General features: G+C 38.8%; 1 protein-coding gene across 2 annotated transcripts; it reads left to right on the forward strand.

Moving 5' to 3' along the window:
- The first annotated feature begins 941 nt into the window (after nucleotides 1-941).
- Nucleotides 942-4243, forward strand: LOC109241889. 2 transcript variants are annotated; one of them, XM_019408710.1, is made up of 4 exons: nucleotides 947-1591; nucleotides 1701-1895; nucleotides 3081-3104; nucleotides 3736-4243. In XM_019408710.1, the coding sequence occupies exons 2-4, from the start codon at nucleotides 1712-1714 to the stop codon at nucleotides 4035-4037; spliced, it is 510 nt and encodes a 169-aa protein (XP_019264255.1). In that variant the 5' UTR covers nucleotides 947-1591; nucleotides 1701-1711; the 3' UTR covers nucleotides 4038-4243. The 2 variants fall into 2 exon arrangements, with proteins under 2 accessions (XP_019264256.1, XP_019264255.1); XM_019408711.1 differs by lacking the exon at nucleotides 3081-3104 and having other exon boundaries at nucleotides 942-1591.
- Nucleotides 4244-17325: the final 13082 nt, after the last annotated feature.

The raw sequence follows: 17325 nt of genomic DNA on the forward strand, positions 1-17325 counted from the left end.
TCAAGTGCTCAGTCAACATATGCATGCTCTCAAACAGTCACACATGGATGCAGCTATGAGGGTTGTCAAATATATCAAAGGAACATCAGGTCTAGGATTGTTTATACCAACAAAAAGAACCAATCAGTTGATAAGATACTATGATTCCGATTGGAGAGCATGTGTAGAAACAAGAAAATCAGTCACTGGATACATGGTAAAATTTGGTGATGCAACGATATAACACTATTTCTAGAAGTTCTGCTGAAGCAGAGTTCAGAAGTATCGCTGCTACTATGGCTGTAATTACCTGGCTAAATGGATTGTTTAAAGAGATTGGATTGAAGTACATCTACATGTGCAGTTGTTCTGTAACTGCAAAGCTGCAATACAAATTGCAACTCATCCAATTCCATGAAACAATAAAATATTTTGATATTGACCGTCATTTTATTAGAGAAAAAATTGAGGATGGCTAGATACAAACACACACATTGGAACCAAAGAGTAGCTAGCTGATCTACTTACAAAGAATTTGTGTAAGCCACAACATAACTATCTAGTAGACAAGTTGGGAATGATGAACGTGTTTCTCTCTCAGCTTGAGGGAAAATGTTGAGATAATGAGTTAGTTATAGTATTAGTGGAGCAATAGCTAACTGTTAGTTAAGTTAAAATGTAGTTATTAACATATAGATATAGTGGGCAGTTGTGTATGAATATCACTAAGCTCTCATCTTTGGTCTGAAGTCTCTCATTGCTTCCTCCTTTGGTCTCTTTTCTGTTAACCGCCATTGCTGAGCATCTTCAACAGAAAAGTTTTAGATAGATAAGTTAACTTTTTCCTTCTAGAAAGCTTGCTTTGCTAGACCTAGCTATGTATGAGGAATGAACATCCTCCACAATATAATTATTTATAACAAAAATATCTAATTTGAATGTAAAGTTCCATTGTGATATTTAGACCCAAATAAAGTGCTCGCATCCAAATATGCCGATGCAGTTGAATCTGATTTTTTTTCTCTTTAAATTGGATTTCTACTACTAATACTACTTCAGATGAAGTCTTAACAAATCCGTGCATCCATAAATTATAAATTTGTGTCCAACAGTCCAAATTCATGATGAAAACTCCCTTTTCTTGCATTATTAAAAGCAGAGACTTCTTCTTGACCCCATACTCGGAGCCCTTCTCCTTTTGGCGATTTTCTCTCTCAAAATTTTTAGACATTTTATACCCTGTTTGGCCAACCTTCTTTTTTGCTAAAAATTTGTTTTTTTTTTTTTTTTGCCAAAAGTACTTTTGACAAAAAATGAAAGTATTTGGCCAAGCTTTTGGAAAGAAAACGGGGCTATTATTCTCTTCTTTTTAGATCTGGGTCACCCTTTATCTTCCTAAAAAGATTCAAGAAGACCAAAGTCCTAATTAGATTTGATAACACCAATCCTCCCCCCCACCCCCACCCCCTCCCCCTCTCGCTCTGGCGAAGGTTCGTTTCTACACATTTTGGAGGTCACGAATACACCCATTTTTTCAAAGTGGGTTTCTATTCAGACTTGTCAAATGTTTGGAGTTGAAGACTAAAGTTAAATCATGATTGTTTTCACCTAGGTAAAATGTGGTTGTGTGTGTGTATGTGTTTTTTTTGAGGTGGTTGATCCTATGTGTTTTCTGTGAAATCTGACATTGGTTCAATCTTTGGTTTTTTCTCCTGTTACAGGAGATACATTTATGGGTCACTCATCATCAGAGCAGAGGCTGTGTAGTGTGAGATTTGTATCGGTTGTGTTGGGTTTGTGTTTGGTTCTTTACATTGTGAGACCACCAAGGCTGTGGCACAGCTCTACTCTTTTGGCTTCATGTCCTCCTTGTTCTTGTGATTGCTCTCAGGATTCCATCCTCTCTCTGCCTTTAGGTCTGTTCATTTTCTTATATAACCTTCCATTTACAAAATATACCAGCTGTATCTAGTTTTCCTGTATTTCTATGCTTCTTTATTAGAGATATAGTGACTAAAAATTATGGTTCATTACATTCTGAAGCATGTTACATTCACTTACGCATTTATTTGATGAAGGAAGATGATGCTTTAAATTTGAAGTTATCAACTGCTGATACAGTAGTAATCACTGAAATTCCTGCTTCTAACCAGCAAAGCGTTTAGACTGCTTATTTATTTCTTATTAGGGGGGCACTTAATGAAGAGTTCCCGATACAAAAACGGGAATATGCCATTATCTGCAGCGAGCACGTGCTATTCTTTAGTAAAATATACACCGATTGATTTTGATTTAATTCGTAAATTAACCAATTAATAAAATTGTAGCTGCCTATTTAGCAGAACCCCACTTTATCCTCCACGGGATTTATCTTTTTGTGTTTGTCATAGTGAAAAATGAGGTAGAATCCTTTGTCCTTTCTTAACAATAGGAAGGAACAACATATTTCAACTGAAGATTCTTAATGGTAATAGAATGTCCAAAAGGAATTAAGTCAAGGCAGTGAAATGTACCTTAAAGTTTGATGTTTGTTTGGCTATGGGAAAAAGGCAGGAATTAAGTTTGATGTATCTTGAAACAAATGTTGCTGGATATGGGAAAAGTTCTCTATACCCGACTAACTTCGGTTTCAATAATTTTGTATCAGCAAATGCAGCAGAAGAGACTTCAGGAAAGAAGTATTGCCAAATTATTTTTGGCTTATAAGAAGTGACGGTCTAGCCTTCCAAGTCAATAGAAGAGTTAGATTGATTTCTTTACATATAAATGTTGATTCTCCCGTAATGACTTTCTTATTATTCAGTATACTGCAGTGCTAGTCCTTTAGAGTTTTGCAAAGCAGCAGAAATAAGGTTTTAATCATGCTGCCACCATCCAAACTCTCATGGCTAATAGGAAAAATGCCAATTTATGCCTTTTCTCCATAGTTCCTCTTTTTTTTTATGTTTTTTGGTGGGCCTTTTAATGGTGGAAAACTTGTAGAAATTGTGCAAATGCTTATGTCTCGCGATGCAAAACTAGCAACTGTGATATTTTTTGTTCCAGATGCATATTAGTATTGGCTGTTATGACTTATCTTCGGTTTATGTGTTATTTGGCAGATGTCTTCAACAATTCATTGGAAGGTTAGCTCACTGCTCTTGTTTCAAAGCCTGAAAATTGTCTTATGTAAAATTATACAATCTCAAGATATAAAGTGAAATATTGCATCTTTAGTTTTCTGGTTGAAGTTTTTTGTTTTCTGCTTAAATATGTTTCTCTTAAGTTGTAGTGGACTGAGAAAAAAAGGAAAAAAAAAAAAAGATTTGTTCAGACAAGTTTATGAATTTATTTTCCGAACTTCCAGAAATTTCGGAACTACCCAAACAGTTGTATGATGAATAGCTTTAGCGGGGGACTAATAATGCCACACTATGTAGGAGCCTTTAACTCATTTTTGCCTTTTCTATCAAGTTAAGAACCTACGCATTCAGTAATTCTGTTGCCTCTGTTGCCTGGGGAATTTCTCGGTTATAAAAAAAGAAGAAGAAAGAAAACAGTAATCCCGTTAGAGGATAGTTTGAGATTGTAGACAAGCTGAGTATATAATTGCAACCGGTATATGACTTTGAATTGAAGGAGAGGAAGTGGCCCATTCCAGAGTAGGGATATCAATGCAGAATGGCTGCATGCAGTGGAGTCGCTCTTTATTTCTGTTACTCTTTTTTCAGCTGCGTCTTAAAATCCCTTGCATCATTTTTTTTTGTGTGGATGCAGACTGTGGTAAAGATGATCGTGATATGAATGACGAGATGAAGAAGGACATTATCAGTCTATTGTCAGAGGAAATTAACTTGCACAAAAATGTCACCGATGACAATCTGGAACACACCAATGCTCTAATTATGAGTGCAAAGAGAGCATCTTCACATTACCAAAAAGAGACGGAGAAATGCAACATGGGGATGGAAGCATGCGAGGGTGCTAGGGAAATGGCTGAAGCTGCATTGATACAAGAGCGCAAGCTCTCGGCATTGTGGGAGATAAGAGCCATTGAGCTGGGATGGAAAGACAAGTGAAGACAGACTTTATTCACGGAAATTAACCATTCAAATTTTTTTCCTCTCGTACAAATATAGCTGGCATGTGCGTGGATGTGCACCCTATTGACTAAATTACTCCTCTGTGAATACGGTTGCTTTTTTTGCCAATCAGGCTTCATTCTTTGTACTTGAAATTGTATTAATTCCGGTTAATAGGTTCATTCAAGCTTTCTGAGTTTTCATTCTTTGTTTTGTGGTGTCAGTAAAATATGCATGTGATTAATATATTGTTGATAAAGCAGAAGTGCAGAGAACATTTCTGAGTACAGCATAGTTGTAAGCCCAAAAAAGAGGTAGTTGATGCTAGGGGTGCTAATCGGGTGGATTGGGCGGATATTTACGTTTAACGGTTTGGCTTATCGGTTATTGATTTATAAATATAGTAATCCTTAGCCAACGAATAAGACATCGGACGGATTGGTAACATATTAGCTATCAGGTGGTAATCACACGATTTATCCGTTAAATCAAATAGACAATAAAAAAGAAATGTAAAAATTGCACGGGGCGCCTTATTTGGTTGCCCCCATTTAACCTATACCCATTTTTTTTATAAACTTTTAACTTGTACCCACTTTTTAAATAACTTCAGCCCCCTTTCTCCTCCTCCTTCGTTTTCTTCTTCTTCTTTCTTCTGCTGCTGTTGGTGCAGATTATTTTTTAGGTAAAATTTCTTTTAAACTGTTGGTGCATACAAGTTAAAACTTTCTTTTGTACCTTTATATGATTAAAAAAGAAATTATTTTCCATAGTTCCTTTTGTGAGTGGAAACTATCAAGATACCATTGTTAAGTGACGACGACTTTGCAATTTAACCGTATTACGGAGCTCATTATTTGATCTCGCAATCAGGAATGATTAATTTGCATTTATTTAAGGTGAAAGCTGTTTCTTGTAAAGCTAAATTGAGTATGTTAGCACATAAAAATTCTTGAGCCTAGTGTTCAGATTTTACCCCAAAGATTTTAACAAACTAGCAAGTTGTTGATGGATGGATCCCCAGCTTATTTGAGCAGATCCTATTCTAAAGCTAGCTTCCAAATAACTCGACAGTTACAAAACAAAAACTTCAGCTCTAGAGCTGAAGTTCTCCAGTTACAAAAATAAAAACTTCAGCTCTAGAGCTGAAGTTCGCCAGTTACAAATAAAAACTTCAGCTCTAGAGCTGAAGTTAAACCGTTACAAAACAAAAACTTCAGCTCTAGAGCTGAAGTTCTCCAGTTACAAAGACAAAAACTTCAGCTCTAGAGCTGAAGTTCCCCAGTTACAAACAAAAACTTCAGCTCTAGAGCGAGCTGAAGTTCGCCAGTTACAAACAAAAACTTTAGCTCTAGAGCTGAAGTTCGCCAGTAACAAAACAAAAACTTTAGCTCTAGAGCTGAAGTTCGCCAGTAACAAAACAAAAACTTCAGCTCTAGAGCTGAACTTCGCCAGTTACAAAATAAAAACTTCAGCTCTAGAGCTGAACTTCAGGCCCGGCTACTAGAATGCTAAAGTTTTGCGTGATTGTCTTTGCTACTTCAGCCCCGTATGCTGAAGTTATGCGAAAAACGGGTACGCTTGCAATTTTTTTTGCAAAGCGGGCACAAGTTAAAACGTGACACAAAAAGCGGGTATAGATGCAAATGCCCCAAAAGAAATAGAGAATTAGAGATAAGGGAACATTTAGGATATGTCACCTTCGGATTGTATTCAATTACCATAGTGAATATTTGTCTTGAAACTTATACATGATTAAACATTTTGTCCTCACCACTAAACAAAAAGAAGAGATAGGAAACAGAACATAATTCGGATAACACATGCAACAAAAGATGGAACGTATATGAAGCCATATTAAAATTTCTGATACAATTTTTTTTTTAAATATCTGCCTGGATTCTACTATATAAACAAAGGGTCGTGGAAACTCACTTCCTCACAAGAATAACTTTCAAATTTCAGCAAGTTTTAGGTCATTCTGCCACGGAGATCAATTCAGATGATAATTTTTGGGGCTGGAGATTCTTTTTTGTCTCTTCTCTCAGAAATCTTTTATTGTATGCCACCCTTATTGGTCTCCCAATAAATTCCTATGGACAAGGATATAGGGTTCAAATAGTACTTTAGTTCAATAGAGGTAAAAGTATAAATACAAAAGTTCTTAACAGGTTAACGGTTTATTCGATAGGGAAATTGAGTAATCCATGCACAAACCGTTAAGCCGTTAATTATAAAATCTTAATCTGTTCACCAACCATTACCCCAATAATCCGATACCAATAAGCCAATTTTGTGATTCGGTTAACGATTACGGTTCAGTTTTGAACAACCCTAGTTGATGATATCAATGGATCCAAGAAATGAAACTGAGGGGAATTAATAACGCCAGCACAAAATATGTGTTGGATATTGGGTTTGGGTCGTGGGTTGCCCATGTGGACTGACCCTACCCATTTTTAGGAGATAAAACCTTAAAGAGGTTACCTAGGGAAGTTAAAATACAGATAAATAAAAGAAAAAAACTGGTGCATGTTAAAAATAATGGGGACGTGCGATCAGTTTGTGTGAGCGGTAGTATTTTCTTGAAACCTCTCTCTCTCCTTTATATATTTTGTTCCTCAACAGAGAATGGGTGTGAAAGATTCTCTCTAAAGTAAAAAACACTTTATGATAAATAAAAATAAGGTATTTAATTCGTGAACAAGAATTTCATTTCCAAGAGAGATGAAGTCGGATTCGGCAATTGATAGAAATAGGTTCTGCAAAAACTTCTGCTGATATTAATACGTACACAAATTCAATGTCCCTGTTACTATTAAATCATCATTGATATCAGAGCCATTGGTTGTGTTATGTCTTTTGAATATACTGTTGAATATTGATCTACTTTTGTGTTGAGAAAAACGTTATCTATTGTGTATCATTTAAAGATACAGTGCCCTGGCAAAAGGGGCGTTAGTGCCGTCGAATAGCACTAGTATGAATAGCTAAAGGTCCTCTTTCAAAATAGAATGTCCATATAAGCAAAGACAACACATAGAGCCATCAAGTCACAATAAACAATATCCAAATAACCAATTGAAACATAACGATTTCCAAAGTACGAAAATAGTATATATATATATATATATATATATATATATATATATATATATATATATATATATATATATTTATTTTTTTCTTTTTGGGTTGGGAGATCATTAGCACCGATATTCCACTGTCTTTGTTAGCACGGAGTCTGATCAGGTCCGGTCAGCTAGGCCATCTCCCCACGGACAATGTGGTTTGACATTATGATGCGAAAGAAAGTTGTTACAAGAGTAGTACCACCATGTGCGCAACATGGAGTCTGATCTCCACCCGATCAGCTAGGCCGCCTTCCCACATATGCCGTGTGGGTTGGCTTTTTCTTTTTCAATTCACAGGTATTAGTTTCATCCCACTTTGGGGGAAATATCACAATTTTACCAATATTTCAATTTCATCCCAAATCACAATCCACCCACACCGGCACGTGTAGTTTCAGGTGTGGGCCTTATGACCCACCCTTTCTCGCTCTTGCTAATTATACTCCCAAAAACATTTTTATTTTAATTGCACACAAAGATAACACATATATAGAAATGTATTCATCCCAGAATCTTTCACATTGTACAAATCTTTATTAGAATATTCAACCATCCACATTAATAATATTCTCTTGGCTCTTTGGGCCTTTAACAAGATTCATTATTCATGGCATGTTGGCCGCATTCTATATTCCATACTTTCACTTCTTTTAATTTCAACGATCATCACCAATTACCAACCTACAAAGTATTCCAGAATCATATACCTCAAGTTCATTAGCAATGTGAAATTTAAACACAAAAGGTTTCCTTCCCAAAGATTGGGGCATACCAACCAGCAATAGATACACACATCAAAGTCATAAGCAAGCAATACACCAATTATTCTTGAATTACTCTTTCCCAATCACAACAATGTACAGTTTCAAAACCGGAGTACGTAAGAACTCGAATCACAGTGAATACATTATAAGATAAGGCATTAGTTAAAACAACAACTTATGGGGAAGAATTGAGTACCAAAAGCTTTTAGGTAATTTTATTTTCGAAGTCATTTTAAAACAGTTGAGTCGAGGCTCATTTCATAATATGTTTCACATTTTCTCATTCCATAGGCATCACTAGGCACAAATATAACTTAAGTCATTGGCACGTTATCCACATTCTATTTTTCCAACTCGTTTAATTTATTTTCAAACATCTTTATAGATTATCAACAACTAGACACACTCAACTAAAGCATTTGGTACACATAAGAGTAATTAAACATATCGAGAATTGGTATACTAGTTTTTATTTAACATACAACTCAACCCATACCATTTTAATAAGCAAACCCTACTTTAAGCATCTATCTTTCGATATAAGGCTCATCCAAAATAATCAAGTTTATGAATTTATAGGGGATAACCCGGATTATAGGAATTAGGAACTTTGAGCCAACCATACTTGAACTTACGGAAACATTTATGGAATTCGATTCCAAGAGAGAAAGTTCAGCCAACATACCTTGTTGAGCTTTCCTTAAGTTACAACAATGCCCCAATACTTCTAGCGATAATAATCTATAGGAAGATAACAAAAATTGATTAATAATTAGAAAGACCCCTATGGTGCAACTCTCTTAGGGATTTCATTGAACACCTAACATGTGAAATAGACTTCAAGGTCCTATACTTGAAACCCCTTCTTTCCTCAACTAATTTCAACAAGAAACTACCCAAAAATAGTTGAAAAGTCCACATCCTACAACCTAGTGTACATGCATGGCTTATTTCTAACCCTACCATATATTTGAACGCTTAACCTCTTGCATTAAAGCTCTAGGAGTAGGACTTACCCGGATGGATGATAATCTAGTGGCTTGCTTCCTTGATTCTTGAAGATTTGAACAAGATTAGGTGATTTGGAGTGCTAGGTTCTCTCTTTCTCTCTATATATTGTTCTTTCCTCTCTCTAAAATCAGTAGAAAATGACCCCAAATGAAGCCCCTAAGCCTATTTATTAAAATGGGGTCGGGTTATAAAAATAGGAAAAATAAGCCTCCGAAATCGGGTCTGTGGTCGCCTAATGGACCGCAAAACAGGAATGTGGGCCGCAGACGCATCGCAAAATCCGGTGCCCAGAATTGGGCTACACTGGACAGGTCTGCGACCATTTTGCGGTCGCATAACCACTTCTACGATCGCATAATGGTCGCAGAATGGCCGCAAATTGCATTATGCAGCCTTTGGTAATTTGATCATAACTTAGTGTAGGAATGTCCAAATGAAAAACGGTTTGAAGCGTTGGAAACTAGACTTGAAGATCTTACATATGATAGGTGGTTCATCCTATAAAACCTTATATGTATTTAGATATGCTCGTTCAAAGTGTGGACTTGTGCAAACTCATTTGGAATTTTAGCCTATTATGAAATTTTCCAATTTGACTTGGACTTAGGCCTCCCATTTGACCCCACATTACATTATACATTATAAGGCTTATACACCTATTTACCAAATCCAATTGATGCCCACCATGTTAATAGAATATAAAATATTATAATTAGTCTACCCAGCACCACGAAATCCTAAATTACTTAGCGAAATTTTTTGGGGCCATACAACAAATTCCTTTCATTTTCAAGACTTTGGATATCAAAGTCTTTCAAATTCCTTTCATTTTCAAGACTCTGCATTGGAAGACTTGTGAAAGAACGTTAGCCATCCATAACTCCTTCAAACTTTACCTTCTCAAAAACACATTAAAGATCAAATTTTATACTGTAATCAACGTGACTTCTACAATTCCAACAAATTCCAGCAAGAATTTTAGGGTTTTAGCAAAGGAGAAATTTTGCGGTTCTAAAGAAGTACGGTAAAAAAAATTTCAAGAACATCATACGGATTTTTTTCCTACTCCGGATATGTTAAGGCTATCCCTTCTTTCTTTTTGGCATGGTCCAAGTTATACAGAAGAAACGAGCAAGCGCACAGTTTTCATAAACGACTCTATTCATAGAAATACTAGGGGTATCTTTGTTCTTGATTCCCCATGTGACATATTATTATATCTTTTGTTCATGGGTCTCAAAATAATACGCAGTTGATAAAGTTTATCCGAAAAGAATATTGAGATTTTTAACATCTTTTCATGCATTTTATTCATTTATGCATGTACATTGACCCATGACGAGACGAAGTTATATACGCGTATTTATATGTATATATTTATGTATATGGGATATGGGAAAAAGGTTACGGCGTTATATACGCACCGCCACCTGATCAGTTGGTATATGTTGATGATGTTGCCCACAGTGGCCGAGACGATATGATGGGATGCCCTCAGTGGCTTGATGATATTATGTACACCCATACCTATGCAAGACACGACATTTATATGCACGTGCATGACATTATAAATGTTTCAGAATTTAAAAAGTTATTTAGATTTACAGATGGATTTCTTTATTCCATGTTTCATCTATGTCTTTTACGTACTGATTTTCATGCCTTACATACTCAATACATTTTCGTACTGGTACCCTGTTTCACGAGGTCTGCGTTTCATGCTTGCAGGTGTAGGTAGGCAAGTCGACGGTCCCCCTTCTTAGGATCCTTGATCAGCGAGAGTTGGCGTGCTCCACTTGATCTGGAGCTGCTTTTGATTTTGGTACGATATGTTTACATATATATATATATATATATATATATATATATATATATATATATATATATATATATATATATATGGTGTTAGTTTCATTGTCTAAATAGTAGTAAATAACCCTAATCCATATGTATTAGGAGTAGGACATATATTGTATATATAGGGCTCATTGTATCATTATCAATATTAGTCAATAATATATTTTCTCCCGTGCTTTCTCACATGGTATCAGAGGGTCAGTGAGAAATTATCGTTGTGCATCATTCCAGCGGCCTCCAGGAAGAAAGACCTAATTGCCGTGCAATTTTCCGGCCACTTAAGAGGCTGTCTGTAACAAAAAAAACCACTTTTCGTCAGTGTTGTGCAAAAACCAACACCACCACGAAGTAGATCGGCCTCTGGCGACCAACCCATAAAAATTTCTCCATCAGAAAACCCCCCACGCGCCGCCGGAAGAAATTTTCCGGCGAAGCTCCGACGCCGGCGCGTGACACTGTTTCCGGCCACTTTTTTGCAAAATTCCTTCAGGACAACTTTCTCTCCTCACAATTCCGAGCCTACCCATCTGGTTCAAATCAAATTCCGACCACTTTGAGTTTTTTCCGGCGAACTACAGTGATTTTTCCGGCGTGAACAGTGATCCCAGCAATTTTCTGCTTTTTTCGGCACGATTTTATAATGGAATTCGTACCTGAAGCCTTTAGCTCACAATCCGTTGGATTAAATGCAATGAATCCAATCCAGATGGTTTCTTTACTGGATTATATTGAGTTCCTTCAATACAAAGCACGTAAACAGACATCTTCAAGATTAACCTCCGTTGTTCCAACAAATAGTAGCATGACTTGTGTCTCCCAATCTTCACCTTCTGAGTCTTGGGTCATTGATTCAGGTGCATCTGATCATATTTCTGTTAACAAATCTCTTTTCACTAGTATCTCATATTCTCAATCTCTTCCAACGGTCACAATGGCCAATGGGTCTCAAGCCATGGCAACTGCGATAGGTCAAGCAAGTCCACTTCCTTCCTTACCTTTAGACTCAGTTCTTTATGTTCCTGATAGTCCTTTTAATCTTATAGCCGTTAGTCGCTTAGCCAAATCACTTATATCTGCTGTTTTATTTCTTGATGGCCTTGTTTTTATACAGGAACGCAGTACATGGCGGATCATTGGTACCGGACGCGAATCAGATGGACTTTATTACCTCATCCTTGCAAAATCACATGGACTCCCATCTTGTCTTCCTCCAATAACTTCTCCCATTACTGATTCACCAGATTTATTACATAAACGGTTAGGACATCCCAGTTTGTCAAAACTTCAGAAAATGGTACCTGGCTTATCTCACTTGTCCACTCTAGAGTGTGAGTCGTGTCAGCTCGGTAAGCATACCCGCTCCCATTTCCCGCGGCGTCTTGACAATCGAGCAGAGTCACCTTTTACTTTAGTCTATTCAGATGTTTGGGGTCCTAGTCGAGTTAGTTCTAACTTAGGATTCCGCCACTTTGTCAGTTTCATTGATGATTATTCCAGGTGCACTTGGATATTTTTGATCAAAAATCGATCAGAGTTGTTTTCTATTTTCCAGACCTTCCATGCTGAAATTCAAAATCAATTTGGGGTTTCTATCCGCACATTTCGTAGTGATAATGCCCTAGAGTATTTGTCTTCCCCATTTCAGCAGTTTATGAACTCCCATGGGATTATTCATCAAACATCTTGTCCGTACACATCCCAACAAAATGGGGTAGCTGAAAGAAAGAATAGATATCTTATTGAAACTGCTCGTACCCTACTCATATAATCTCATGTTCCGCTGCGTTTTTGGGGGGATGCAGTTCTTACATCTTGTTATCTTATTAATCGTATGCCATCTTGAGCTATCAAAAATCAAGTTCCATTCTCTGTCCTGTTTCCCCACTTACCCTTGTTCTCTCCCCGTATCTTTGGGAGTACGTGCTTTGTTCATGACCTTACTCCAGGAAAAGATAAGTTAGCTCCTCGTGCTCTTAAGTGCATATTTCTGGGTTACTCGAGAACGCAAAAGGGATATCGATGTTATTCTCCTGACCTTCAGCGATTTCTTATGTCTGCTGATGTCACCTTCTTTGAAACCCAGTCATACTTCACAGGTCCAGTTAATCACTTAGATATTTCTGCGGTGCTACCTGTTCCTTCTTTTGGAGATTCAGTCCCTATCACCCATTCATCTTCCTCCATAGCTCCACCGCCTACAGTTCCAGTTACAGCTCCACCACCTATAGCTCTAGTGTCACCACCGAGTCCAGTGCCACCACCTAGTCCAGTTCCACCAACTATAGCTCCAGTGCCACCACCTAGTCCAGTTCCACCAACTATAGCTCCAGTGCCACCACCTAGTCCAGTTCAACCTTCTACAGCTCCACCCCTCCTGACTTATCATCGTCGTCCACCCCCAGCATCAAGCCTAGCTGATTCACGTCCTGCACCTGACCTTGCTAATATTGCGGACTTGTCTCCTCTTAATCAACCGATTGCACTACAAAAAGGTATACAGTCCACACTTAATCCTAATCCTCATTATATCGGTTTAAGTTACCATCGTATCTCATCATCCCATTGTGCATTTGTGTCATCTTTGTCCTCTGTTTCCATCCCTAAGTCTACAGGTGAAGCAGTGTCTCATCCCGGATGGCGACAGACAATGATTGACGAGATGTCTGCTTTACATATGAGTGGTACTTTGAGCTTGTTCCTCTTCCTTCGGGTAAATCGACTGTTGGTTGTCGTTGGGTGTATGCAGTCAAAGTTGGTCCAGATGTCCAGGTTGATCGACTTAAGGCTCGTCTTGTTGCCAAAGGATATACTCAGATATTTGGACTCGATTACAGTGATACTTTTTCTCCCGTGGCTAAAATTGCATCAGTCCGCCTTTTTCTATCCATGGCTGTTGTTCGCCATTGGCCTCTCTATCAGTTGGACATTAAGAATGTTTTTCTTCACGGTGACCTTGAAGGTGAGGTTTATATGGAGCAACCACCTGGTTTTGTTGCTCAGGGGGAGTCTAGTGGCCTTGTATGTCGGTTGCGCCGGTCCCTCTATGGTCTAAAGCAGTCTCCTCGAGCCTGGTTTGGTAAGTTCAGCACAGTTATTCAGGAGTTTGGCATGACTCGTAGTGAAGCTGATCACTCTATATTTTATCAACATTCTGCTTCAAATCTCTGTATTTATCTGGTCGTTTATGTTGACGATATTGTTATTACCGGCAATTATCATCATAGTATTAGTAAGTTGAAGCAACATCTCTTTCAACACTTTCAGACTAAGGATCTGGGCAGATTAAAGTATTTTCTGGGTATTGAGGTCGCTCAGTCTAGCTCAGGTATTGTGATCTCACAACGGAAGTATGCCTTAGATATTCTTGAGGAGACAGGAATGACAGGTTGTAGACCTGTTGGCACTCCGATAGATCCGAATTCTAAACTTCTGCCAGGACAGGGGGAGCCTCTTAGTGATCCTGCAAGATATAGGCGGTTGGTTGGTAAATTAAATTACCTCACAGTGACTAGACCTGACATTTCCTTTCATGTGAGTGTTGTGAGTCAGTTTATGGATTCTCCCTATGATAGTCATTGGGATGCAGTTGTTCGCATTCTTCGGTATATAAAATCAGCTCCAGGCAAAGGCTTATTGTTTGAAGATCGAGGCCATGAGCAGATCGTTGGATACTCAGATGCTGATTGGGCAGGATCACCTTCTGATAGACGTTCTACGTCTAGATATTGTGTCTTAGTAGGAGGAAATTTGGTATCTTGGAAGAGCAAGAAACAGAATGCGATTGCTCGGTCTAGTGCAGAAGCAGAATATCGAGCAATGGCTATGGCCACATGTGAGCTAATTTGGATCAAACAGTTGCTCAAGGAGTTGAAATTTGGTGAGATTAGTCAGATGAGACTTGTGTGTGATAATCAAGCTGCTCTTCATATTGCGTCAAATCCAGTGTTCCATGAGAGAACTAAACACATCGAGATTGACTGTCACTTTGTTAGAGAAAAGATACTCTTGGGAGATATTGCTACAAAATTTGTGAAGTCGAATGATCAGCTTGCTGATATTTTCACCAAGTCCCTCACTGGTCCTCGTATTAGTTATATATGTAACAAGCTCAGTACATATGATTTATATGCACCAGCTTGAGGGGGAGTGTTAGTTTCATTGTCTAAATAGTAGTAAATAACCCTAATCCCATATGTATTAGGAGTAGGACATGTATTGTATATATAGGGCTCATTGTATCATTGTCAATATTAGTCAATAATATATTTTCTCCCGTGCTTTCTCACATATGGGTATGACATGGCTCAGTCCCGTCTTTGTACAGTTATATTTCTATTAGAGGTCTATAGGTAGTTATGTCCAGTTGGATAGTATGCGGTCTTGTCAGCTCACCCACTGTAATCCGCACGTATATGTATATATGTCTTTTGGACAGGTTTTCCTCGCGCATGTTACTCTCGTAATTCAGCAGATATTATTCATGTTTATATCTTAGTCGCATGCTTAAGGGTGTTCGACAGGTAGGACTCGGGCACTCGTCGCGGCCCATCGGTTTGGATCGTGACAAAAGTGGTATCAGAGCAGTTCTATCCTAGGGTTGTCTACAGACCATGTCTAGTAGAGTCTTGTTTATGGGTGTGTTGTACACCATACTTATAGATAGGAGGCTACAGGACATATAGGATGTTATCCTCTCTTCTTATCTTAGATCGTGCAATATAAGGATTTACGTTCCTAACAAGATGTTACGTTTTCAGCGATGTCTCCGAAGACTACAGCTGCCCAGAAGGAAAAGTCTGTGGCTGGTGAGACTACTAGTCAAGCGCCATAAGTTACCAGGGCTCGGGGAGAGTCTCATAGTGAGATTCAATCTTAGACTTCACATATCCCGCCCTTTCCAGAAGAGTTCCGAGGGGCACCAGCTCCAGCGCCCGCCCCTGTACGTCCGGCTTCTCAGCCAGATACACCGGGTCAGGAGATGAGAGATGCTATTCAGCTATTAACTCGATTAGTAGCTGCGCAGGCTCGGCGTGAGGAGGTAGGTATTGGTCATGCAGGTAGGTCCGTCAGTGTGAGAGTTCGTGACTTCATTAATTTAGACCCTCAGGTATTCACTGGAGCAGATCCAAACAAGGACCCTCATGTATTTATTGATAGAATACAGAGGACGTTAAGGGTAATGAAGACCACTACGACAGAGTCAGTTGAGCTAGCTTCCTATAGACTCCGAGATATTTCAGTTAATTGGTACGAGTCTTGGGAATTGTCCAGAGGTGAGGATTCCCCTCCAGCAGTATGGCAGGAGTTTACAGAAGCTTTTCTTCGCCATTATCTGCCACCAGAGTTTAGACGGGCCAGAGTTGATAGGTTCTTGACCCTTCGGCAAGGTAACATGAGTGTTCGGGAGTACAACCTTCAGTTTGATTCGTTGGCTAGGTATGCCCCCACTATTGTATCTAAGATGGAGGATCGGGTGCACCAGTTCGTGATTGGATTAGAGCCTCACTTGCTTAACGATTGTATTCGCTCTCGCTTCAGCCGAACATGGATATTTCTCGTATTCAGGAATACGCTCAGGGTGTAGAGGAGCGTAAGCAGAAGCAGAGGATGGATCGTGAGCATGATAGGGCGCAGAATAAGAGAGCGAGGTCTTCGGGTCCTTTTGGTAAGTTTCGAGGTGGTCAGAGGCAACAATACTCGAGGTATCCAGCCCATCCATCAGCTAGCGCGCCCCCTCAGTTTGGCGGTAAGAGGTTTGATCGTTCCTCATATTCAGGATTTGGTCAGAATTTCAGGGCCTCAGGTTCTCAGTATAGGGGTGAGACAAGTCAGATGAGGTCGCCCTTGCCACGATGTGCTCAATGTGGTAAGCAGCATATCAAACAATGCCGTATGGGATTAGGTGTTTGTTATACTTGTGTTTATCCAGGCCACGTTATGAGGGATTGTCCGATGAGAGGTGATGCAAGCATAGCTCAACCAGCGGGATCTGTAGCTGATTCGTCATCATCAGTACGACCCCCTAGGCAAGGTCCACAAGCACCAATGAGTCGTGGTATAGGCAGAGGCGGAGCATCTAGCTTAAGCAGTCCTCAGAACCGCCTTTATGCGTTGGCAAGACGACAGGACCAGGAGTCATCGCCTAATGTTGTTACAGGTATATTATCAGTCTCCTCATATGATGTATATGCACTGATTGACCTAGGTTCCACCTTATCATACGTTACTCCGTTGGTTGCTAGTAAGTTTGGAATAAAACCTGAATCTGTTAAACATTTTTAGGTGTCTAGACCTGTTGGGGACTCAGTGATAGCTAAGCGAGTATATAGGGGCTGTATAATAGTAGTTCATAGTCGATCTACCGTAGCGGACCTAATGGAGTTATATATGGTAGAATTTGATGTTATAATGTGTATGGATTGGTTGGCTTCTTGTCATGCCAACGTTGATTGTAGAGCAAAGATAGTCTGATTTCAATCTCCAGGGGAGCCTGTTTTGGAGTCGAAAGGTAATACAACA

Source organism: Nicotiana attenuata, unplaced genomic scaffold (genome assembly GCF_001879085.1).
Source record: "Nicotiana attenuata strain UT unplaced genomic scaffold, NIATTr2, whole genome shotgun sequence".
NCBI lineage: Eukaryota > Viridiplantae > Streptophyta > Magnoliopsida > Solanales > Solanaceae > Nicotiana > Nicotiana attenuata.